Source organism: Haematobia irritans, chromosome 3 (assembly GCF_050003625.1).
Source record: "Haematobia irritans isolate KBUSLIRL chromosome 3, ASM5000362v1, whole genome shotgun sequence".
NCBI lineage: Eukaryota > Metazoa > Arthropoda > Insecta > Diptera > Muscidae > Haematobia > Haematobia irritans.
In genome coordinates, this window is record NC_134399.1 from 94,877,384 (window position 1) to 94,905,342 (window position 27,959).

Below are 27,959 nucleotides of genomic sequence, written 5' to 3' on the forward strand. Positions count from 1 at the left end.
GGAGCTGGTTTTCGGCGCGTAAACCGAACATAGTATCCACCTTTAGATATTTCAACCATTAAATAAAGGCTATAATAAAATATGTTTTCTATGTTAAAATGCAGTAATAATTACTTAATCAATTTATTATATTTACATATTCCAGCATAACTATGAGTAGCAATAAATTATTATATGTAAAATACAAAAAGAAAACAAAAAGTTATATTAAGTTAAAAAAAAATATACATAAGGGTGTAAAATTAAATATAAAACACTAGGACAAGTTAAGAAAATTGTAATATTTGTGGGACTATATCGATATAATGACTGGGTAAATGGCTTCGAAGGTGGCAGTTTTGTTATTAATATTTTCGAAATTATTTGCCACATGTATGACATCCAGCACCAACATCATTATTGTATCTGGCTACTGCGTGTCTTTGGGTTTGACGACATGACACCAAAGCATCACCAGAGAATCCATGGGGACATTTACAAACAGCCAAATGTGATTTGGGTTCGCAGATAGCACCAGTGCCGCATTTGCCAATGCAAGGATTAACACAACGATAGTTAATGCAGGCCTTATTGTCGGGGCATTCATTGTTACTCAAACATTCACCCTATGGCACATAATGAGAGAAAAAACCACTAAAATTTTATAACTACGGAAAATTATTGGGAAAACTTACTCTTGAACAATAGCTAAGAGGATTTCCAGTGTGGCCAGGTAAACAATTGCATACAGGACGCTCACGTCCGGTATTATCATGACCGGGTATGCAAATTGCGTTTGTACCACAAGGATTGGGCTCACACAAATCAGCTGTAATGAGAATATTTATGTAGTAACTACTCCCAACATTATTTTACTCAATTTCCTTACCTTTTGTGAATGGTCTACAACGAACGAAAGGATCACCAGTCATGTCCCGTGGACAACTGCATACTGGGGTCAAACCTCTTAAATTACAATCAGCTCCCACTCCGCAAGCTCCATCACATGTGTTCTTACAAATGCCATAGAAACAGGCAGGTCTTGAAGCGGGACAATCCGAATCACCATAACATTCAGGACGACATTCGGTGTATGGGCTACCGATGTATCCTTTGGGACATTCACATACGGCACGATGTGCTGTCACGGTGTTGCAAGTAGCTCCAGTACCACATTGTGTACATGCAGGAACACACTTAAAATTACTGCACATATCACGGGCACTACAATCTCCATCATGATCGCATTCATGACGACAACCACTCAAGGGATTACCCACAAAACCTGGCAAACATGAGCATGTTGGTACACTATTTACAATTTCACATTTAGCATTAACACCACAAGGACTGGGATGACATTGTTCCTCTGAAACAAGATAAATTACAGATAATTAAATTTGAAGTGAGATATATACATTTTTTTGTTAATCTAAAAAAAAATTGTTCTAAATTTGACTGGACTTATAGTTCCAAATTGAATTACGATTATCAGACTCTCCAGCAGATGTTTGCTTATCACAATCAAATTATAATTCAAGAAGATGGGATGATCGATATGATAATCTTATCCTAAAGAAGCCAATTCGGTTTATATCATCAACCAAATTTCAAATTTCCCTTGATCGGATCGATACCAAAATCCTAACATTAAGCGGAAATTTTAAAAACTTTTCGATTTAAAAACATCTCGTACGTATTTTTTATCAGTAAACGTCATGTCACCCAAGTTGGTTGATATCATACATTTCTCCTCCCTCATGGTGCTCCATGTTTTCAATCATACAGGGTGACAAAGCCAATTTTTGGCTCAATAGGTACGATTTTGGTTTTTGTCAAAATTGTATTTCTACAGAAATAAAATTTTATTTTATTTCTATAGAATATTTTGTCAAAATTTTATTTCAACAGAAAATTTTGTCAATATTTTATTTTTTATAGAAAATGTTGTCAAAATTTTATTTCTATAGAACATTTTGTCAAAATTTTATTTATATTAATTTTATTTATTTAAAATTATCCAATATTTCGGAACATCTCCGATGTTCGCCTTCAGAGAATTTTTTTTAGAAGTAAAGAACAATGAATTTATTCGCAAACGAGTAAATTTACAAGTTGTAAATTCGAAATATTGGATAATTTTAAATAAAAATACAACTCAACAAAAACAACAACATCTATTTTTATTCATATGACCTCAAGCCGAACTAAACAAATATAATTAACAATTTAAAGGTCAACTATCAAACAACAACAAAATTTTATTTCTATAGAAAATTTTGTCATAATTTTGTAATAATTTTATTCCTATAAAAAATGTTGTCAACATTTTGTCAATTTTTTTTTCTGTAGGTAATTCTGTCAAAATTCTATTTCTATAGAAAAATTTGTCAACATTTTATTTCTATAGATAATTTTGTAAAATTGTTTTTTCAATAGAAAATTTTGTCACATTTTATTTTGACAAAATTTCAATAGAACATTTTGTCAAAATTTTATTTCTATAGAAAAATTTGTCAAAACTTTTTTTCTGTAGATAATTCTGTCAAAATTCTATTTCTATAGAAACATTTGTCAACATTTTATTTCCATAGATAATTTTGTAAATTTTTTTTTCAATAGAAAATATTGTCAAAATTTTATTTCTGCAGAAAATTTTGTCAAAATTTTATTTCTATAGAAAATTTTGTCAAAATTTTATTTCTATAGAAAATTTTGTCAAAATTTTATTCCTATAGAAAATTTTGTCAAAATTTTATTTCTATAGAAAATTTTGTCAATATTTTATTTCCATAGAAAATTTTGTCGAAATTTTATTTCTATAGATAATTCTGTCAAAATTTTATTTCTATAGAAAACTTTGTCAACATTTTATTTATATAAATAATTTTGTCAAAATTTTATTTCTAATTTTTATTTCTATAGAAAATTTTGTCAATATTTTATTTCCATAGAAAATTTTGTCAAAATTTTATTTCTATAGATAATTCTGTCAAAATTTTATTTCTATAGAAAACTTTGTCAACATTTTATTTCTATAAATAATTTTGTCAAAATTTTATTTCTATAGATAATTCTGTCAACATTCTATTTCTATAGAAAACTTTGTCAACATTTTATTTCTATATATAATTTTGTATTTTTTTTTTCAATAGAAAATTTTGTCAAAATTTTATTTCTATAAAAAATTTTGTCAAAATTTTATTTCTATAGAAAATTTTGTCAAAATTTTATTTCTATAGATATTTGTCAACATTTTTTTTCAAATTTTATTTCTATAAAAATTTTTGTCAAAATTTTATTTCTATATATAATTCTGTCAAAATTTTATTTCTATAGAAAAATTTGTCAACATTTTATTTCTATAGATAATTTTGTCAAAAATTTTTTTCAATAGAAAATTTTTTTCAAAATTTTATTTCTATAGAAAATTTTGTCAAAATTTTATTTCCTTTTTGTTGTTTTAATTTCAGATTAAAACTATCTGTTTGACTTTGGCAAAGGAAAAGTGATATATGTATTTGTACAACATTTATTTAGTCAAAGCCGACTATCAGAAACCTTGTTTTCGGAAGGTTCGAGTGTAATTTACTTTGGGTTTAGTGAATTTCCCGAATTTATTCTGATAATTGGTTGATAGTTTCGCTGCAAGTAGAGGATGCTGATTAGGAATGTGGTCATTCCGAAACGGCCGTCCATCCAACCATCTTGCAGTCTATAGAGCTTTGTCCAAATAAATTTGACAAATATAATTTTTCTCAGTTGGTTAATCTACTCTTGTAGTTTAGTCAACGCAATGGTTTTAAGCTGAAACTTTAGAAAACTTTGTCAAAACTTTATTTCTATAGAAAACTTTGTCAAAACTTAATTTATATACAAAATTTTGTCAAAATTTTATTTCAATATAAAATTTATCAAAATGTTATTGCTATAGAAAATTTTCTCAATTTTTTTTTGTTTTTAGATAATTTATCCGGTCTTTTTTTTTGTATTAAAATGTTGTCCAAATTTTATTTCTATACAAAATTTTGTCAACATTTCATTTCTATAAAAAATGTTGTAAAAATTTTATTTCTATAGAAAATTTTGTCAAAAGTTATTTCTACAGATAATTTTGTCAGAATTTTATTTCTATAGAAAATTTTGTCAGAATCGTAACGAAACTATGAATGGTGGGCGCTATCGTGAAATAATATCCAACTATTTTTACCCAAAATTCAAGAGCCTGATTTCAACAAGAGAATACATTTTATTTCACGTTCAGGAGCGGTCCATTGACCGCCTGGATCGTGCGATTTAGCCTTTAGACTATTTTTTGCTGGAGCGCAGTAGTCAACATGTGCATGAAATATTCTTCAAACATTAAATTATATGGACCGTACTATCGATTCCATTTTTTCTGAATTTTATGTGTGTGTGTGTGTTATTTTAATTTTCCAAAAACTCTAAAAACTCAACAAATATGCTTGTCAAAACCAGTTACATAATTGACCAATAAATAACTTGGTTCCCATTTTCCCCATTCATTTTGCTCTTAAATTATATTTGAGGTAATCATATATCTTCTCTGGCTGATATCAGCATGTTTCAAATAACAACATCATCTATCCAAGTCCAAGTTGATTTTTAATACTTGTAAAAGACAAACGTTATATCACACGAAAATTCTACTCTCAACTCGATATAAATAATGTGTATTTTGTTGTCACGTCACTTAGGGCTTATGAACCTCAAATTGATTTCAAGTTTGTTTCTTAAGTCTTTTTTTTTTATATATATAAATCAAAACCCATATTGCAATTGAAATATGGGTTACATTTTCTAAACAATGTTTATATCATGTCTCACATTAAAATGTATTTCTTTATTATAATTGATTTACTTAGTTATTTATATTGTTGTTTATATATAGCTTCAACTTACATTCGATTTTAACTCAAAATAAATTGACATCCATTATAAATATGTTATTCATAATCTCATTGACAGTACACTGCAATCCAGTGCAATCGTTTATGCATTAGGTATTCATTACACAAAAAAAACCGGAATGAAAGAAAATACAGTCGAAGCTCTGTTTAACGAATATCCCATTTAGCGAAAATCCAATTTAACGAAAGTACCAATTCTTAACGTTGAGTACTCTAAATAACGAACGGTTGAACAAAATTTACGTTCGATTTAACGAAAATGCTTTGAATCTTAAGAAAATAAACAACACAAAGTAAGCAATATTTGACGATTTTGAGAATGACTTAATTCCTTAGGAAATATCCACAAAGTACGGCATTCCCAAGATATTTAGATTACATCATATGTTTGGAAACACATATTCAATGGCCGGGTAATTAGGTAAAGTTAGGTTAGATAGATGACAGCTCCGTTACGGAAATGAATCTACCCCAGGACCGGTACAGGACTACTCCCTGAATAGTAGTCCTGTGAATAGACCGGTCCCAGTTCTGTTCGAAACGTATGGAAGGAACACGGGTTTGTCATTGACGGGGGTAAATTTACACTGCAGGACACGGCTTGGACTCATTCCAAAGCACATGACTTGAGAGAACTTAGTTGGACTAGACAGCTGCTCATGAACCAGTCTGGGACACACCCTTAGGAAAAGGTATTATTTTTATCATCCCAATTGCATCAGAAAGAAAAACTATTGGAATATGTTGACCCATAGCTATATGTCTAGATCCAATAAAACTTAAAAATCAAAAGAGTTTAAAACTCTATAATTTTTATGAAAATTTAAAAACTGCGACAAACTGGAGCACTGGTACTAGTCCTCTGATAGGTCCGTTAGTGGCAATATACACAAAATTTTCGTAGGATCGCTAATTGGACAGGTGGTGAATTTTTCTCTTAATAATGGTACTACCCGATCCTATATTTAGTTCTTATAGCTGAAGAGAAATTAAGAAATACACAGGAATGTCAACATCATTTGTGGGAGGGATAACCTACGGCTGAAAAACTTTTTTTTTGGTGCTGGTACGTTGAGAGTAACATACATCTATGCCGACAGGAGCTTGTAGGACGTTTAGGAAGATGTTACTATGAAAACTACCTATGCCTGGCCCATCTTGAAACCGGAGACTGGAAACAAATTACGCTAAGAAGTTAGAGCACACAAATATTGACATGGGTGTATATAGGCCCCCATAAGAAAGCGAATCTTGGATCCTCTTTTCAATCTAACCTCAACTAGATGTATCAAGTTCATCAGTTTTTAAGGATTATTTAAATCAATATTTTTTAAGTGCCTCTGTAGTTTGATTTTGCCAAATACTTATGAATTTTCACTCATCTGGTAAAAAACTACGATTTTCAATAAAAGTTAACATTTAATATTCCCGTTCGATTTAACGAATTTTTCGAAATAACGAAAGGGCCTGACAATATATCGTTCGTTAAACCGAGCTTCGACTGTATAGTGAAGAAACACTATCCGAAGACAGAAGACAGACACAATTTAAATAATATTTACCCAATTGGGAAAAAAATGAACTTATTTGTGCGAATTTCGAATTTACATAGTAAAATTGTGTACTTCATTTGTGTAAAACTTTTTTTCTCATTTTTAGTTCGTGCCATTAAGTAAGACAAATATATTTAAAATAATTTGGCAAAATTTAACTAAAATCACTACCGTTGATTTGTTTCTAAGGGCAACATGACAGACTTTAAATAAAGGATACTTTTATGATGAAGTTGACGTTTAAAAATTCTAATTTTTTAGAATTTCGGGAATTTTTAATTATCAAAAATCATCCAACTCAAAGATGATTTCTATAATATTGAGGATTTATTAATTTATATGTATTTATATTATATCAGATTTATTAAAGACCAGTTGACTTCAGTTCATTAAAGTTTCGTTTTCTATAAAAAATATCCACTCTAAAGCTGAAACTCCTTGCTCTAAGATAAAATTTATGAACTTTTGTTCAAGTAAATAATCTTCATATCAAGGAAATACGTTTTCTCTATTACATTGTCACATTGTTTCTTACAGTGTATATTCTCATATATATTGTAAACAGCGTAAAATTGCACACGACAAATGTCATCAACTGCAAATTCTAACAAGTTTCTTTGAGTATACTAAACAATTATTCATATAAGAAAATATAAGAAAAATTAAAACGCCCTTACATTATGTCGGACTACTTTCTTACGAAAACAATATTTACATGAGGTAGGTGTCGTAAAAACACCTACCCTTTGTTACATGTTTAAATGAATAAATAGTTCCGGACAAAAATAAAATTAATAGTATGTTATTGTTTTTATTGTATGACGACTAATGAATACAAATGTGAAATGTAATTTGTACGTGTTTGTAAAATAAAATGAACGAAACTAAGAGGAGTCAAAAACACGAATCTAAATTGTTTGCTTGGCCCATATTCAAAATATGGGGCCCATGGAAAAAAGTTCAAAAACCTAATGAAATGAGGCCTCAACAATTATATGGGAAATAACGACACCAAATTTTTATGTTTTTTTTTTGGGGAATAATTTTGCATTATGAAAAAGAACCTCAATATTTTGAATGAAAATTAAGCCCCTTTTTGAGATTTGACTTTATTTTTCAATTGATGCTCATTGTGGCTTTCCGGGATCTGACAATGGTCGCAACTACACAACTATTTATATACTATATTGCTTCAAATAGCATTATAACATATTGTATCACTTTTGTTTCTTGCGTGGTTCTTTAGTTGTTCCGAATAGCTTTGGATCCACATAGATCCAAAACGGACTAACCATGCACTCAAGCCAGTAGCGGTCGACGGCCTTTGTCTGGGGTTTAAGGACCAAAGCGGGTGGAAAGCCTTCGGCCGGGGTCTCAGACGAATACAAAACGTCACATATACTTCCATATTAATAAGCATAATTAAGTTAGAGACTACTTCGTAAAACACGCGATTTACTGACTTAACAAAAATGTATAATGTTGGGTATCCAATAACATGTATTTAATTTTTTTTTGAAACTTCATACTTTTGCCTTAGTTAGGTTTCATTTTCACACGATCTTGTAAATCAGAAGTGAAAATGATAACTAATTTTGTTTTGGGATCGATTTTCATGATATTTAGTTGGATAAAATTTTGAGAAAATTTTCTATAGAAATAAAATGTTGACATTATTTTCTGTATAAATAAAAATTTGACAAAATTTTCTATAGAAATAACGTTTTGACAAAATTTTCTATAGAAATAAAATTTTGATAAAATTTTCTATAGAAATAAAATTTTGACAAAATTTTCTATAGAAATAAAGTTTTGACAAAATTTTCTATAGAAATAAAATTTTGACAAAATTTTCTATAGAAATAAAATTTTGACAAAATTTTCTATAGAAATAAAATTTTGACAAAATTTTCTATAGAAATAAAATTTTGACAAAATTTTCTATAGAAATAAAATTTTGACAAAATTTTCTATAGAAATAAAATTTTGACAAAATTTTCTATAGAAATAAAATTTTGACAAAATTTTCTATAGAAATAAAATTATGACAAAATTTTTTATAGAAATAAAGTTTTGACAAAATTTTCTATAGAAATAAAGTTTTAAGAAAATTTTCTATAGAAATAAAATTTTGAGAAAATTATCTGTAAAAATAAAATTTTTAAAAAATTTTCTATAAAAATAAAATTTTGACAAAATTTTCTTAAATAAATAAAATAAAATCTTGACAAAATTTTCAATAGAAATAAAATTTTGATTAAATTATGTATAGAAATAAAGTTTTGGCAAAATTTTCTATAGAAATAAAGTTTTGAGAAAATGTTTAGAAAATTATATGTAAAAATAAAATTTTGAAAAAATTTTCTATAGAAATAAAATTTTGACAAAATTGGCTTTAGAAATAAAATCTTGACAAAATTTTGTATAGAAATAAAAATTTGACACAATTTCCCATAGAAATTAAATTTTGACAAAATTTCCTATAGAAATAAAATTTTGATAAAATTTTCTATAGAAATAAAATTTTGAAAAAATTTCCTATAGAAATAAAGTTTTGATAAAATTTTCTATAGAAATAAAGTTTTGAGAAAATTTTCTATAGAAATAAAATTTTGACAAAATTATCTGTAAAAATAAAAGTTTTAGAAAATTTTCTATAAAAATAAAATTTTGACAAAATTTTCTATAGAAATAAAATCTTGACAAAATTTTCTATAGAAATAAAATTTTGACAAAATTTTCTATAGAAATAAAATTTTGATCAAATTATGTATAGAAATAAAGTTTTGACAAAATTTTCTATAGAAATAAAGTTTTGAGAAAATTTTTAGAAAATTATATGTAAAAATAAAATTTTGAGAAAATTTTCTATAGAAATAAAATTTTGACAAAATTGTCTTTAGAAATAAAATCTTGACAAAATTTTCTTTACAAAAAAAATTGAAAAAATTTTGTATAGAAATAACATTTTGGCAAAATTTTCTATAGAAATAACATTTTGACAAAATTGCCTATAGAAATAAAATGTTGACAAAATTTTCTATAAAAATAAAATTTGGACATAATTTTCTATAGGAATAAAATTTTGACAAAATTTAGGGATAAAATAGGAATAAAATTTTTAGAAAATTTTCTTTAGAAATATTTGTTTTGTAGTTTTGTGGTAGATAAATCTTTTTTTTTTTTTTTTTTTTTTTTTTTTTTTTTTTTTATTCTTAAACAGTAAAAATAGATTGTTTAAGTTATAATACTACAACTAGTCTATTTACAAAGGGACTAACTAGTAGTTTTTTAATATTGATATGAAAATTTACAGAGTTAAAGTATCATATTGTGCCTTGTTGATTGAATCGAAATTTCAAATCAAGTGGTTTATATCTCTGAAGTCTTCGGTTAGATATATGTTGTAATATATGTGGTATCTCTTCATTTTTGTGACTTAACAGTCTCATTTCATGCGCTTCTGCTTGATGATAGATTTCTTCTCTCACTGTTTTTATATTCAGATCCCTATGCAGATCGTTGTTCCTTATATACCACGGAGCGTCCACTATTTCTCTCAACACTCTGTTTTGAAATTTTTGAATCATATCTATGTCTTGATTTTTAGCACAACCCCATAGTTGTAGACCGTATGTCCACATAGGCTTCAATACTTGTTTGTACACCATTAGTTTATTTGCAATTGACAAATTAGATTTTCTCCCAATTAACCATTTTAACTCACGGTATTTTATTTCCAATGCCTTTTTCTTACTCTTTATGTGCTCGTTCCATTTCAGCTTTTCATCAAGTGTCATACCAAGATATTTCGCTGAATCAGCTCTAGGTACTTCTTGATCTTTAATATATATAGGTTTAGGTTGTATCTTTTTCTGTGTAAAGTTAACATGCACAGATTTTGAACTGTTTAATTTTAGACCCCATTTGTCCATCCATTTATCAATATCGTTTAGAGCAGTTTGTAGTTTGGTTGTTGATTCTTCAATACTTCGCGTTTTTGCCATTATCACTGTGTCGTCAGCAAAAGTGCCTATTATGCAATCTTCCTGAGGCTGAAGGTCATATGTATATAGGAGATAGAGCATAGGACCCAATATGCTACCTTGCGGTACACCGGATTGAATATGGTAAAGGTTGGAGTACTCTAAACCTTGCTTGACACGATAAAATCGGTCTTTTAGATACGATTCCAGCAAAAGGCAGAAGTTGCTGGGTAAAATGTTTTTCAACTTGTGTATTAATGACGAGTGTACTACTCCATCAAATGCTTGTGATATGTCCAAAAAGACTGCTGAACATACCTCCCTTTTCTCAAAAGTTTCTTCAATGGCATGAGTTATTCTGTGGATTTGCTCTATTGTAGAGTGTCCTTTTCGGAAGCCGAATTGATGATTAGGAATGATTTTTTCACGCTCCAAATATGAGTTGAGTCGTTTACATAAAATTTTTTCAAATAGTTTTCCAATTAATGGCAGTAAAGATATAGGTCTGTAAGAACTAGCTTGACTAGAATTCTTCCCAGGCTTTGGAATCATTACAACTTCTGCAACCTTCCAGAGAGTTGGAACGTATTGAATGCGAATGCAAGAATTGAATATTTTGGTCAGTTTTGCTAACGCTTTAATTGGTAATTGCTTAAGGATCTCTCCATTAATTAGGTCAAAACCAGGCGTTTTTTTGCAGCTTAAATTTTTTATTTCTTGAAGAACTTCTTTCATCGTAACTTTTTCTATAATTTCTTCCTCAATGTTTCCGGTAATGTCAGTCATTGGGTTAGAAATTTTGGAGAAAATTGTTTTTAAATGTTCGGCAAAGACGTTGGCTTTATCGTAGTCAGTTTTTGCCCATGTATTTTGTTGTGTTCTTAGTGGTTGATTTAATTTCTTTGGCCGTTTTAATTTTTTCGTTGCTTTCCACAAAGAATAGTCAGTTTTACTGTCATGCCCAAGCTCTGATATGAATTTATTGAATTTGTTATTATTGTACTTTTTAATTTCTTTACGTAACTTTTGTGTTAACTGATTCATTTTCTTTTTTTCGTGCGGTGATCTATTTGTTTGCCATTTTTTTCTTTGTTTTCTCTTGTCTTTAATGAGATTTGTTATATACGATGGGTAGGTGTGGCCTAGTGACGGTTTTTTTACAATAGGAGTGCTGTTCCATCCAGCATTCTGAATTAGGTTTGTTAATTCTAAGACTTCCTTTTCAAGATCGTCAGAAGTTTCTATTTGAGAAAAACAATTTATTCCATTTTGGACTAAAGTCCTGAAATATTCCCAGTCAGTTTTGTGACTCGTTAGTCTTGGCTTTTCTTCATACACATTGAGCTCTGTGCAGTACGTTAAGTAAATTGGAGAATGATCAGAATTCAATTCATAACCTTCTTCAATTTTTAATTGTGTTGCAGAAATTTTATTAATAATGAAAAAATCTATTAGATCTGGACTTTTAGAATAATCCGTAGGCCAATAAGTTGGAGATCCGGTAGAGAATACATTGCATCCAATTTTGTTTACAGCTTTAAGGAGCTCCCTTCCTTTGGTTGTAGTTAATCTTGACCCCCAATGCACATGTTTTGCATTAAAGTCACCACCAATTATAAATTTATATTTAAAACTTTGAAATAATTTTAAGTAATCAGTATGTTTTATGTTGTGTCTCGGCGGACTATAAACAGACATGATAGTTAGATGTTGGTTATTTTCCATTACAGTGATAGTTGTGGCTTGAAATTGTTCACATTGAATTTTCTCTTCCTCCCAGTGGATTAAATTGTTTTTTACGATAATTGCACTGCCGCCTCTGGCTTTATTGCATGGATGAATAGTATGATATACAGAATATTTTTGAAGAGAAAAGTATGATTCATTTGTAAAATGGGTTTCGCTTATTAAACAGATGTCAATATTTTTTGATTCCAAAACTTGAATCAGTTCATTTTTTTGTTTTTGGAGCCCATTGGCATTCCACTGCATAATTTTTATGTTCGACTTCATTCGAATACACAACTGAAATTTTCCTCCAAAGAGAGGAGGCGGTTCTCGAATATTTTATTTTGTGATACTATGTTATCTAATTTGATTATTATTTCTGTTAGGAGATTTTGATTAATTTGGTTTGTATTTGGTACACTTTGTTTTTGATTGATTTGATTTGAATTTTGTACACTTTGGCGTGTTATTTGAGAGTACGATTTCGATGGTTGGGTTTTATTTGAGATTGTTACTACATTTGTATCTAATATTCTTTTATTTCCTTGAATGGTTAAATGATTAGCATGTGTTGGGACTTTACTGTTATAATTACCATTGTGATTTACGGCATTTTTTAACTTCTTTTCACGTATTTTTTGGAGCTCCTTAGCTACAATGCAGCCTCGATAGCTGGCGGGGTGCTCTTCACCACAGTTGACACATTTCGGATTGGTATCTGTTTGTTTTGTGCAGTTTTTGGATTCGTGTTTTCCAGCGCAGCGGACACATCTAGGTTCTTTTGAACAATAATTTTTAGTATGGTTAAAACTCTGACATTTTCCACATTGAGGAATGAGTTTTGGAAGTTTCAGTGATTCTATGATTATTTTTGTATCAAGTACAGTATCTAGTTTGTATATTTTGTTTATATCTTCGGAGTGGTCGAATGATAAAACAAACATATCTAGCGGTTCTTTAGTTTTAAATTTTGTTTTATTAAAGGCATTAATAATTTTAAGTCCCTTATCTTTTATGTTGGCTATGATTTCAGTGGCATCACAGGTATGAGACAGACCCTTTGCCATAACCCTTATAGGTCTTTGTTGCTTGTCCTCATAGGTATGCCAAGTGGTTTTGGATTCATTCAATATTTTTGTAGTGTTACGATAGTCATTCGCATCTGATGTGTTGATTTTATATGATTTATTGGGTAATAGTTTTATAGAGAAATCATTTTTTGTAGCACTTTTTACAAGATTATGCAGTTCATGATAGTTTTTATCAAACGACACAATAATCGGTGGTGGCCGATTGGGTTGGTTGGTAGATAAATCTTGACAAAAAAAATTGTCTTAAAATGTTTGTAGATTTTTTTTGGCAGGAGTGGCAACCTTGGTTACCACACATTGTTAAAGATCAAGCCTTGCCGGCTTCTAATATCTTTCTCTAGAGTCTCCAAAATGTAAAAATGATTAAAAATTGTGTTGAGTGAAAAACACTTGTAGTAGTTGTTGTTGAGTCGATTTTGAAGTTAAGTTTAACTTTTTAATCGGGGGTTTTTTTTGAAACATTTGGATTGTCGTTATTTTTAATTTTGTCGAAAGAATTTCCCTTGTTAACGTAGGCCTGAATTTATTAATATTTTTTATTAATTTATTAAAATTTCAATAAAAAGCAAAATGATTTTCAACATATTTAATTTCAATCAAGGTTAACTGCTATCGAAAATATGGAGAAGAAGACTACATACAGGCTTAGTACTTGATGTCCAACATTCAATAAATTGACACTACATCACAAATCTACATTAATTGCATTTCCTTAAAAGTCCACTTGCTTTTTGTTTGCCGATGATTTTTTTTTATTCTTGTTGATGTTAGTCATTGTGCATTCGATAATGTGGGTTGTTGTTACGGGGACAACAAGTTCGAAGATTGGAGATTATTTTATTAGCCTCAGTAATGATCTACTTATTGTATTATAGTATTTAAAAATTGTATGATGTCTTTACGTTCATTGAATTGAATGATGAATGAACAATCCATATATGTACAAAAGAGAAGTATTTTAGTTTTTACCGCCTGCATCATTGCAATGTTCAAGATCAAGGTCATCTGTTGTATATATTTTAAATTCAAATATTTGTTTATATGAAGAGCACAAAATTTAAAGCATGCACCATAGGATAGAGGGGGATTTTATAAGATTGTCAGTACATCGAAATGTCGAATTTCTACCTCGTAAAATATGCACAGAAATCGATGATCGACACTTTGAAAAAATTCTATTACTAATTTCACTGAACCAATAGTTATACCCTGCGCCACACTGTGGAACAGGGTATTATAAGTTTGTGCATATGTTTGCAACACCCAGAAGGAGACGAGATAGACACATGGAGTCTTTGGCAAAAATGCTCAGGGTAGGCTCCCGAGTCGATATAGCACTGTCCGTCTGTCCGTGAACACATTTTGTAATCAAAGTCTAGGTCGCACTTTTAGTCCAATCGACTTCAAATTTGGCACAAGTATGTGTTTTAGCTCAGAATAGAACCCTATTGATTTTGGAAGAAATCGGTTCAGATTTAGATATAACTCCCACATATATCTTTCGCCCGATAGAGACTTATATGGCCCCAGAAGCCAGAGTTTTACCCTAATTTGCTTAAAATTTTGCACAAGAAGAACAATTAGTACTATAGTCAAGTGTGCAAAATTTTATTGAAATCGGTTCAGATGTAGATATAGCTCCCATATATATCTTTCGCCCGATATGGACTAATACGGTCCCAGAAGCCAGAGTTTTACCCCAATTTGGTTGAAATTTTGCACAAGGAGTACAATTAGTAGTGTAGTCAAGTGTGCCAAATTTTATTGAAATCGGTTCAGATTTAGATAAATCTCCCACATATAGCTTTCGCCCGATTTACACTCATATGACCACAGAGGCCAATTTTTAACTCTGATTTAGTTGAAATTTTGCACAGGGAGTAGAATTAGCATTATAACTATGCTTGCCAAATTTGGTTGAAATCGGTTTAGATTTACATATAGCTCCCATATATATGTTTTTCTGATTTCGACAAAAATGGTCAAAATACCAACATTTTCCTTGTAAAATCGGCACTGCTTAGTCGAAAAATAGCAAAATTACTCTAATTTTCCTAAACTTCTAATACATGTATATCGAGCGATAAATCATAAATAAACTTTTGAGAAGTTTCTTTAAATTTGCTTCAGATTTGAATGTTTCCCATATTTATACCCTTCACCACTACTGTGGTACAGGGTATAATAAGTTTGTGCATTTGTATGTAACGCCAAGAAGGAAAAGTCTGAGACCCATCGTCGACACCATCGGTATACTAACCGATCGTCTTAGAATTAAATTCTGAGTCGATTTAGCGATGTCCGTCTGTCTGTCTGTCTGTCTGTCCGTCTGTCCGTCTGTCCGTCTGTCTGTCTGTCTGTTGATGTATTTTTGTGTGCAAAGTACAGCTCGCAGTTTTAGTCCGATTGTCCTAAAATGTGGTATAGGATCCTGTTTCGGCTCAAAGACGATCCCTATTGATTTTGGAAAAAATCGGTTCAGATATAGATATAGCTGCCATATATATTTTTCACCGATCTGGTCATAATTGGCGTGTATATCAACCGATCTTCCTCAAATTCCGTACATCCGAATATTTTATGAGTCTCGAAAAACTTGCAAAATATCAGCCAAATCGGTTCAGATTTAGATATAGCTCCCATATATAGCTTTCGCCCGATATACACTCATTTGCCCACAGAGGCCAATTTTTTGCTCCGATTTAGTTGAAATTTTGCACAGGGAGTAGAATTAGCATTGTAGCTATGCGTGTCAAATTTGGTTGAAATCGGTTCAGATTTAGATATAGCTCCCATATATAGCTTTCGCCCGATTTACACTCATATGACCACAGAGGCCAATTTTTTGTTCCGATTTAGTTGAAATTTTGCACAGGGAGTAGAATTAGCATTGTAGCTATGCGTGCCAAATTTGGTTGAAATCGGTTCAGATTTAGATATAGCTCCCATATATAGCTTTCGCCCGATTTACACTCATATGACCATAGAGGCCAATTTTTAACTCTGATTTAGTTGAAATTTTGCACAGGGAGTAGAATTAGCATTATAACTATGCTTGCCAAATTTGGTTGAAATCGGTTTAGATTTAGATATAGCTCCCATATATATGTTTTTCTGATTTCGACAAAAATGGTCAAAATACCAACATTTTCCTTGTAAAATCGGCACTGCTTAGTCGAAAAATAGCAAAATTACTCTAATTTTCCTAAACTTCTAATACATGTATATCGAGCGATAAATCATAAATAAACTTTTGAGAAGTTTCTTTAAATTTGCTTCAGATTTGAATGTTTCCCATATTTATACCCTTCACCACTACTGTGGTACAGGGTATAATAAGTTTGTGCATTTGTATGTAACGCCAAGAAGGAAAAGTCTGAGACCCATCGTCGACACCATCGGTATACTAACCGATCGTCTTAGAATTAAATTCTGAGTCGATTTAGCGATGTCCGTCTGTCTGTCTGTCTGTCTGTCTGTCCGTCTGTCCGTCTGTCTGTCTGTTGATGTATTTTTGTGTGCAAAGTACAGCTCGCAGTTTTAGTCCGATTGTCCTAAAATGTGGTATAGGATCCTGTTTCGGCTCAAAGACGATCCCTATTGATTTTGGAAAAAATCGGTTCAGATATAGATATAGCTGCCATATATATTTTTCACCGATCTGGTCATAATTGGCGTGTATATCAACCGATCTTCCTCAAATTCCGTACATCCGAATATTTTATGAGTCTCGAAAAACTTGCAAAATATCAGCCAAATCGGTTCAGATTTAGATATAGCTCCCATATATAGCTTTCGCCCGATTTACACTCATTTGCCCACAGAGGCCAATTTTTTGCTCCGATTTAGTTGAAATTTTGCACAGGGAGTAGAATTAGCATTGTAGCTATGCGTGTCAAATTTGGTTGAAATCGGTTCAGATTTAGATATAGCTCCCATATATAGTTTTCGCCCGATTTACACTCATATGACCACAGAAGCCAATTTTTTGCTCCGATTTAGTTGAAATTTTGGACAGGGAGTAGAATTAGCATTGTAGCTATGCGTGCCAAATTTGGTTGAAATCGGTTCAGATTTAGATATAGCTCCCATATATAGCTTTCGCCCGATTTACACTCATATGACCACAGAGGCCAATTTTTTGTTCCGATTTAGTTGAAATTTTGCACAGGGAGTAGAATTAGCATTGTAGCTATGCGTGCCAAATTTGGTTGAAATCGGTTCAGATTTAGATATAGCTCCCATATATAGCTTTCGCCCGATTTACACTCATATGACCATAGAGGCCAATTTTTTGTTCCGATTTAGTTGAAATTTTGTACAAGGGGTTGAATTAGCATTGTTGCTATGCGTGCCAAATTTGGTTGAAATCGGTTCAGATTTAGATATAGGTCCCATATATATGTTTTTCTGATTTCGACAAAAATGGTCAAAATACCAACATTTTCCATGTAAAATCGCCACTGTTTAGTCGAAAAGTTGTAAAAATGACTCTAGTTTTCCTTAACTTCTAATGCATATATATCGAGCGATAAATCATAAATAAACTTTTGCGAAGTTTTCTTAAAATTGCTCCAGATTTAAATGTTTCTCATATTTATTTTTTACTAACATTGTGTTCCACCCTAGTGCATTATCCGACTTAAATTTTGAGTCTATAGATTTTGTAGAAGTCTATCAAATTCTGTCCAAATCGAGTGATATTTAAATGTATGTATTTGGGACAAACCTTTATATATAGCACCCAACACATTTGACGGATGTGATATGGTATCGAAAATTTAGATCTACAAAGTGGTGCAGGGTATAATATAGTCGGCTTTAGACTTTCCTTACTTGTTTTTATTGATTTTGCGACAAAAACTATTTACTTTTATATACTAAAAGGGTTTTTTGATTGTGGTTAAAATTACGGGCACAACGTAAACACCACTGCTGTCTATGATGGCACTCTAATGTTTTCATTTAGCAAATTAGGGATTTCTTTAATTCTCTTCGAGCTTTTGAGTTAGACAATAATTTAAGTTTTTTTTTTAGCTTTTTTGAGTGCCAAATTTAATTCAGTTCGTTAGAATTTTCAATTAAATTTTTAATGGGATCATTTTTTAAACTTTATTCAAAAATTAACCGATTCCATTAATTATTTCATTGAAACTAATATTTTTAAACTTACCAGGGTCATTTTGGCGGCAAGAAGTGAATGGGTCTCCGTTAAAACCATGAGGACAACTGCAGACAGCAACATGATTTCTAGACTGCAAAGATCAAAAAATAAAAAAATTTTGTTATATAAAAGTGATTAATAATTAGACTTACAAATATATATTTTACTAAAAAAGTGTACTTTTCAATGTTAAAAGATACAAACATACATTGAAAAAAGACTTTTCTTTTATGAATTTTTATGAATGAAATTTTAGACCAAAGAACATATCATTTGACTCCAAAAATGTTCTTCAACTGTAAAATGTTTTGAGGTTTCAGTACTTGTCATCAATTCAGGTTTATTTGAGAACATATTTTATAACAGCGGGGAAATTCTTTATCTAAAATTTCTTCCCGGATGAAAATACTTTTTCTTTGGTCTACAAATTGTTTTATGAAAATTACAAATCATAATAAATACAACATTAAATTTTTTTAATTAATAATTTTTTAACCGGAAATATATTAATTTTACGAAATTTTCAGTTCAAGACGCCCAGAAAAAAGTGAAGCCACTATGAAAGAAAATGTAAGTTTGTATTAGAAAATGTTAACTAAAATATTTTGTCAATTGCAAACTGATACAAATAAGTTAATAATTTTTGTCAAACTAAAGAAAATTTATTAAAAATAATATTTTTTATCTGTTGTTTAATAAAATTTCATATTTTGGAAGAAAAAATTGGAATTAAAAACTTTTAAAATATCTTTAGCGCTATATGAAGTATGGAGTATGGAGAGTAAAATAAACATTTTCTTCCCATTTGTCAAAATTGGACTAAAATTAACTAATTATCATGATCTAAAATAAAGTCAAATTGGCTATAAAAAATGTCGTTGTCTTTTTTTCTGGGGGTATGGAGAGTAAAACATCATGATGATTGATTCACCTGCATAAGGTAGAGGATATGTGAATATGGGGAAATATTAAGGAAAAACATGTTTTGATTTTTTCATTAAATTATATTAAAAAAATATTTTTGAATAAAGTTTTCGTCAAACTTTGTAAACTTGTCTCTATAAAATATGTATTTAAATCAATATTATTTTTATATAAATAAAGCTCTGAATTTGGACACCATTGGACTAAAATTAACTAATTATCATGATCTAAAATAAAGTTAAATTGGCTATAAAAAATGTCGTTGTCTTTTTTTCTGGGGGTATGGAGAGTAAAACATCATGATGAGTGGAATTGATTCACCTGCATAAGGTAGAGGATATGTGAATATGGGGAAATATTAAGGAAAAACATGTTTCGATTTTTTCATTAAATTATATTAAAAAATATTTTTGAATAAAGTTTTCGTCAAACTTTGTAAACTTGTCTCTATAAAATATGTATTTAAATCAATATTATTTTTATATAAATAAAGCTCTGAATTTGGACACCATTTACTAAAGGCATATCTAACCTCTGTTTTTGTTCATTACAACATTCTATTAAATGTTTAAATAATATTTACCTCACAATTTGCATTAGCACCACAAGCACCCACACAAGGATTTACGCAACGGCCATTCTGACACTGCAGGTCACTACGGCAGTCTACATTGTCCAAGCATTCACCGCGATTGCAGTGAGTCAAAGGATTTCCAGTGTGTCCTGGGGGGCAGGAACATACAGGACGGCCGCCTGCTGTTTCCTGACACATGGCATTCACGCCACAGGGATTACCATGGCAACCATGGACTTGATCCGCATCTAGATTACGTACGAAGGAAGTGCGAAAGGGAGAGGTAACGAAAGTGCAAGGTAAAGTGATTAAAAAATTAGCACAAACTAAATATGGAATGTATTTTTAGAGATTTGTGGTAGGTGTGAGAGTTAATGTATGTGTTTTAGAATTATATAACAAAAAATGCAGAAAATGCGCAGAGGTGAGTGTGTGCTTTGGGTAGAGTGTAGTGAAAGGCAGACAGTGATTGGCATAACATTAAATTCGATAACCATTATTTACAAACATTAATACAATTTTTTGGTGCAAAAAATTTTTAAACCTTCAATTACGTGCCTCACATTATTAGCACAGAAAATTATTACAATAAAATTAACAAAAAGTGGTGATATTTTTAGAAGTGCTTAAAAACAAAATTTAATTTTTTTGTAGGATTTTTTCTACTTCGAATTAATTTCTATACCACGTGAATAATAAGTGTAATAAGGATCCTGATAATATTGTCTCTCCACTGTTCTGCCATCGCCGTATGTATAATACGTACGTCCATTGTATGAGCATGTGCTACAAATAGCACGTTTTGCTAATTTCTTATCATCCACAGAAGTTGTGGTATTTTTGGTTTGGTCTTCAGCATTTGTCCAAGCAATGATAGCAAATACTAAGAGTAATTGAATCCCCCATGTTCGTGATAACTGAAAAAAATATAAAAAAATATAAAGTTTAATTTTTATTTTTAATTTATCATCGATATTATATTGAGTTGGTTTGTGGTAGAACAGGGCGCAAACTGCTTAGCAAACGAGATAACATATAGGTTCATTTAATATAAAAAATAAAGATCAGTGTTTAATATTAGTAGGAAAACAATAGACTTAAGACACAAACTTCTCAACTACGCTTATGATACCTTGGTTAAATTTATAGACAAACTAAAGACTTAAGAGATAGTTTCAGCTCTCCCTTGTTTTAGAGAACTAGAGAAACTGTCATACGTTAACCCAGATATGCCGACCGTACTACATGTAGTACACCTGTTATGTTCAGGTTTCTGCGTTTACAGTGCTTCACATTTTCTAATCTACTTGTTGGTGTGCTAAGGAATATAACGGCCCGTCGGCATATCTGGGTTAAATTAAGGCAAAACAGATGACTTAAGATACACACTTTTCAGCATTTTGGTTAAATTTGTAGACAAACTAAAGACTTAAGACACAAACTTCTCATAAATTATTAGTTGAGAGAGTTTTAGCTCTCTCTTGTTTTAGAGAACTAGAGAAACTGTCATATGTTAAATAAAGGCAAAACAGAAGACTTAAGATACACACTTTACAGCATAATGGTTAACTTTGTAGACAAAGTAAAGATTTAAGACACAAACTTCTCAGCAATTATAAATTGAGAGAGTTTTAGCTCTCTCTTGTTTTAGAGAACTAGAGAAACTGTCATATGCAGGGCTGCCAATTTTGCCGATTTATCGGCATTTTGACGATTTTTTACTCACAAAATGGACAACTCCGATTTTTTTCCGATTTTAACGATATTAGACACATAGTTTATGGAGTTTAAGTTTTTTACACTTTGAAGAAATTTTTGAAAATATTAAAATAAATTTGAAAAATGTTGGGAAAAAATTCGGAAACAGAACGTGGAGTACTTTGGCTTTTCGAATTTTGTCAAAATTCGTAATCATGATTCTTCCAAACTCCGCAGCAAACGTAGACATTTTTAAGCAAAAAACTAAAATTAGATGATAGCTGGAGAATAGTTCAGTGGATGGAATATTCTGTTTAAAAAACAACCTAAAATGAAATAACTCAAATTGTTTTAATACCAAAATTGATAATGATTTACACGGAATGTGCAATAGAAACTTTTACTTATTATTATTATTATGATAAAATTCTAGTACGGTATAAAAAATAACCACCATAAAAAATCACCTATTTTGGAAAACATGGGACTTTTTCTTTAGTTTCAAAATATATAATTAAAAATGTTACTCAATTAATAACAATATTTTAGAAAAATAGATTTTTTATACAAAAATTACGAAATATTTTTGTTTAACAAAAAATGGTTTTTATGGTAATGTTATTTGTATGCAAAACTGATTTCTTTATGTACTTTGTTTTTAGTTTACCCAAAAAATACGTTTAATTTTAATATAAGTTATATTGCCGATTTTTTGACGATTTTTAAAATGCAAGTGCCGATTATGACGATTTTTATCGAAAAAAGTGACGATTTTTCTTGAAATTTTATTGGCAGCCCTGGTCATATGTTAAATTAAGGCAAAACAGAAGACTTAAGATACACACTTTACAGCATATTGGTTAAATTTATAGACAAACTAAAGACTTAAGACACAAACTTCTCAGCAATTATTAGTTGAGAGAGTTTCAGCTATCTCTTGTTTTAGAGAACTAGACAAATTGTCATATGTTAAATAAAAAAACAGAAGACTTAAGATACACACTTTTCACCAAATATTTTATCCTACCCATTAGATATAAGTTAATTTTTTTTGTCTTCTCCTCAAGTTATCATATTCCAAATTTGATTAATTTCATATGTATAATTATTAAAACTATTATAAATATTCAAATAATTCAATTTATCAATATCGATGTTTGTGGATTCTTTATTATTGAGAATTAATATTCATACGCTAAAATATTCAAACGCCCACATATCAACGAAATTAAATCAGTGTCGTATACCTTCATTTATCTAATATTTGATTTGTTCATCTTATTATTGTTGTTGTTGTGGTTCTATGTCTGACGTTATCTTAATGGGAATTCACACCTTGTTTTGTTTTACCGGAACAACTCAAAATTCTCACAATATTGACGATAGCATTAAGCTTCGTTTGCATTTAGTTTTATGACTTAAGCAGTGACTTCTTTGTTCTTATATGTATGGATTAAGTCGTTCAATTTGTATCGATTCGATCGACAATTATATGCTTTTTCGGTGATGATCAATCACAAAATAGTTTTTTTTTTTTATTTAATGTGGGAACTTAGGAAAACATGGGTACTTGTTTTTGTCCATTTATGGTTTTAGAGTGTAGGGTGTTGAGAATTTGCAAAATTGTCAATTTTCCACTCAAAAAAAGTGAACTCTCTATTTCACTAAAGCCAATTTAACTTTATTTTAGTTCATGGAATTATTATGTTTGGAGAAAGCTTCCTTTACCCTAATAATTTTTTGTGTGCGTTAGTTAAATTAACTAAAACCGAGGAAAAAATATACTCAAATGAAGCATAAAGATTAACTAAATTCATGTCTTCCACAAAATAGTTCAGAATTTCTTTAAATTTGTAAATTTTACCAAAAATGCGTTCATCAAGAACTTCGTATGTCACTAAAGACATTCTTGCAATTTTGAACTCCAAGTTTTTCCTTCAAACTACAAAATTTTCTTTAATAAGTGAAAAAACTTAGTTATTGAATTTGTCGAAAAATATTTACTTATTTTTATGACATCGGCGTGATGTCAACGTTTGTAATACTGTTTAGTTAAAATTTTCTACAAATATTCAAAATTTTCTAAAATTAACCGAAAGTTTTCTTCCTGATGGGTTTATTGTTTTTTTTTTTTCAGTGTGTGTAATATGCACTAAATACTGTAGCCGAAAGGGGTTTTTGGGACACAAAATATACACGATAATAAAATTTTATTTGTTTTATTTGTGAGGTCTGTTGGAAAATTTCAGTCATTCACAGCATTTGATCTATGGAATTTAATCTGATTTGGCAAATTGTAAATTGACCGATTACACAAATTAGAGAAATGTTAAAGGTACACAAAAAATCTTTAGAAACACACGAAAAATATCAGAGACAATCGTTGAATCGTTTGCCAAAAATTCGGGTTTATTTGCTCTTGCAGAAAATACATTACATTAAATGTGAATTTTGTTTGTCTGAAATTTCTTTTTTGTATTTTTTGGTGTATCAGAATAAAATCGGAAGCAATCAGTAGACACAATCTTAGTCAGAGTTTTTTTAAACACGTTATAAATTTTGATGTCGCCCACCATAAATTTAACATTATAAAATTATTTCTTTGAAATGATGAAAAATATGCAAATTAAATTTAAAAATTGAATTGAATATATTTTGAAAAATAATTGTATCATTCTAAGAAAACCATGAATCAATATGTATATTTGTTAATTATACAGAAAATGTTATGGCTTCATAATATCGTTGGATTGGAATAATTAATATTTTGGTAAAGTAGTGGCATAGAAGACCTTTGAGGCAATAAGTTAAGCGGTTGATTTTTTAAGTACTTTGACATATCACCTGATGTAAGAGCAATATACTATCGTGTAATACTCTGACCTATTATGGAAGATTATGTAACCTCAAAAATTTCTTTAAATGTTTAATAAGAAGAGCGTTTTTTATCATTTTTTAAAATTTGTTTTTTGTTTTTAAGTAGAGTACTTGACTTCAAATGTTGCATGTTTCAAGCAGAACAAAGAGTTAGACTGGAAAAGGGCAAGGAGTTGCTTCGAAAGTGACCAGTTATTGAATTTGGTTTTCTCCAATGAGAGTCATTCCAAATTGAGTAGTTTGTAAACAAACAAAATGATAGTTCAACTTTTGCACAGGGAATTGACGTATTGTTGGCATTATACAAGTGTCGATCATCTCAAGACCGAGCTTCGCTTTGTACAGCGTCTGATGGCTTTGTCGGCCATATTCGAACAAATCTGAACAGTTTCTACAATTTGATGTTATTTCCGATATTTTTGCTTTTGAACAATAAAAAACGATATATAAATAGAGCTTCACTATTTTGGATTGTATATAAGCCACCCGATATATCTGAATGATGATTGGGGAAAATTCGATAAACGAGATTCGAATCCTTGTTACAGTTTTAAATTCTATATTTGAAGTTAGATATATTTTCCAAAACAATCTATATTGCTGCTCTCATATTGTTTTAATCGAGTCTGGCGTGAAAGTAAATGCTACATATTATCGAGAGAATAAGTTGGAAGCTACTTTAGAGCATACACTGAAAAAACAGAGAATACAACAGGAAGAAAAATTTTGGTTAATTTTAGAAAATTTAGATTATTCTTAGAAAATTTTAAATAAACAGTATTACAAACGCTGACATCACGCCGATATCACAAAAATAAGTAAATATTTTTCGACAAATTTAAGAAAATTTATTAGACACAATTATTTTTTTTTTTCACTTGTTAAAAAATATTTTGTAGTTTGAAGTAACAAATTGGAGATCAAAGTTGTAAAAATGTCTTTAATGCCATACGAAGTTGAATATGGGCGCATTCGTAGTAAAATCTAAAGAAATAATGAACTATTTTGTGAGTAGTAGGAATTTACTAATTCTTTATGCTTCATTTGTGTACATTTTTATCCCATTTTATAATTCATTTAATTAACGTACACTACGCAACCTACGTTTTAGGATGTGCATTTTACAAAATATTAAGGACTTATTTCTTTAAAATAATGAAATTTTAATTAAATAAAGTTTATAATCTTTGCTTAAAAATTTTTTTTTTCATTAAATTTAGGACACAAATTTTGTAAATTTGCGTCCCTCCCTTAACGTCACATGTTTTTCAACTAAGGCTAATTTTCCTTAAAGTAAAGAAACACATTTTGATTTAAAGAAGTTGTCCTTAAATTAACTGAAATATTACAACTATAGATTTAAGATAAAAACGCTTCAAATATAGGCTAATACTTATTTTGAGGATTTAGCGTCTTTAGTTTAAAGTTTTTTTTTTTGAATTAAGAAAACATTTTTTACTTTGAAGTATCCGTTATAATTTGGATTTTGAAACTGGAATTTGTTTGTACGTGAGTTCATATATTAATAAACCGCGAAAAGAGAATAAAAATTTGATAAATGAGATCTGTATCCTAATTTTAATTTTATTGGTCCTAGATTATTATTTTAAAGAAGCCGCATCTTTGGCTCGGAATCAATACCAAAATCCTTAAGGGAAGGTGAAAATCTTTGGATCAAAGTAAACTTTTTTTTGAGTGTACGCAAAAAAATATTAGAGTAGAGGAAACATTCTCTAAACATAGGTTAGGTTAGGTTAGGTGGCAATGGAACCACCGTGGTGCAATGATTAGCAGCCCGCCTTGCATACTCAGGGTCGTGGGTTCGATTCCTGCTTCGACCGAACACCAAAAAGTTGTTCAGCGGTGGATTATCCCACCTCAGTAATGCTGGTGACATTTCTGAGGGTTTCAAAGCTTCTCTAAGTGGTTTCACTGCAATGTGGAACGTCGTTCGGACTCGGCTATAAAAAAGAGGTCCCTTGTCATTGAGCTTAACATGGGATCGGGCAGCACTGAGTGATAAGAGAGAAGTTCACCAATGTGGTATCACAATGGACTGAATAGTCTAAATGAGCCTGATACATCGGGCTGCCACCTAACCTAACCTAACCTAGGTTAGGTGGCAGCCCGGTGAATCAGGCTCACTTAGACTATTCAGTCCATTGTGATACCACATGAACTAAAATAAAATTAAATTGGCTTTAGTGAAATAGAGGGTTCTCTTTTTTTGGGTGTAGTTTGAATGAAAAAATTTGAGTTTAAAATTCCAAAAATATCTTGAATGCCATATGCAGTTGAAAATTTAAAAAAATTTAAAAAATTATGGACTTTTTTGTAGGAAATACGAATTTATTAAATATTTAAACATCATTTGTGTATAAAAATGTTCCTCGTTTTTACTAATACTTAATAAATTCCAAGAACTAAAATAGTGTTTTATTGGTTTTGGTGCCCTGCAGTGTTCACAGTATATTAAAGTCAAGTTGTAAATATATGTAAATATATACAATTTAAGGTGGAATCTTTTAAATCAAAGGACCAAGGAAAAATTTATCGAATTTAGTCAAGTATAAAATCATTGGATAGGAATATATGTTTTTCAGAACTGCTACCCCTTTTGGCTTTTCAGCCAATGCGACTGCATTTCCTTTGTTATCACACAAAATCTTCTGAAACAAATACTTTTTTGATATTATTACTGTTTTTTTTCGAGTGTAGCAATTATTCGTTTCCGCCTGACTTTAACACTTTCTCACTTGTTTTCACTAGTTTCAATAAGTGTTTGAAATATAGATTTACCACACTTCAATTTTATTTTAAATCGTCATCTTTTTATGAATTTTAAGATTTATTTCCAACATAGTTTTTTGTATTTCTTTTTATCATTAATGAACTTTTGAGGTACACTTTTAATAGTGTAGATAATGCTCTCTAATATAAAAGTATTCAATTATCCACTGATCAAATAAAATCGATTTTGTTCATCACTAGATAACTCAACTAATTGTTTGCTAAGCACTATAAACTTCAAATTGAATACTTCACTTCAATGTTTTATCAGAGTAAAACAAAATTGCTTTGTATTATATCAAAAGTTTCTCAGGAGATATAATTTGTTTTCCGTTCACGAATCTATAGTATTTTAATTTATAACGTAGATAATCCATTGGCTTAAGTATTGCCTTTTGACAATGTCCACTCATAGCACTTATACTTTAATAGGACATTAGGCTTTTGTTTCTCCATTCCATTTCAGAAAGCCAAGAATGGACAAAAAAAGAGAGCTACACCAACTTACCATTTTAAAATAGGTATTCGAAACAAAACTACGGCGACAATAAATTCGTATTTCGATTCGATGAATTAGGCATACGTTTCGCGATAAATGAATTTTATCGAACACTGATCAGTTCTTAAGTTGAGCACAGGCTTTTATAAGCATTTCGTTCGTCGT

At 30.1% G+C, this 27,959-nt stretch overlaps 1 protein-coding gene across 2 annotated transcripts; it reads right to left on the minus strand.

Annotated features, from left to right (window-relative positions):
• Positions 1-84: 84 nt before the first annotated feature.
• On the minus strand, positions 85-27,959 carry aspr (asperous). Of its 2 annotated transcripts, none has more exons than XM_075302923.1 (7): positions 27,804-27,959; positions 20,697-20,847; positions 19,940-20,178; positions 18,442-18,523; positions 869-1,348; positions 675-808; positions 85-605 (listed from the first exon to the last, which is right to left on the minus strand). In XM_075302923.1, the coding sequence occupies exons 1-7, from the start codon at positions 27,804-27,806 to the stop codon at positions 360-362; spliced, it is 1,335 nt and encodes a 444-aa protein (XP_075159038.1). In that variant the 5' UTR covers positions 27,807-27,959; the 3' UTR covers positions 85-359. The 2 variants fall into 2 exon arrangements, with proteins under 2 accessions (XP_075159038.1, XP_075159037.1); XM_075302922.1 differs by having other exon boundaries at positions 20,616-20,847.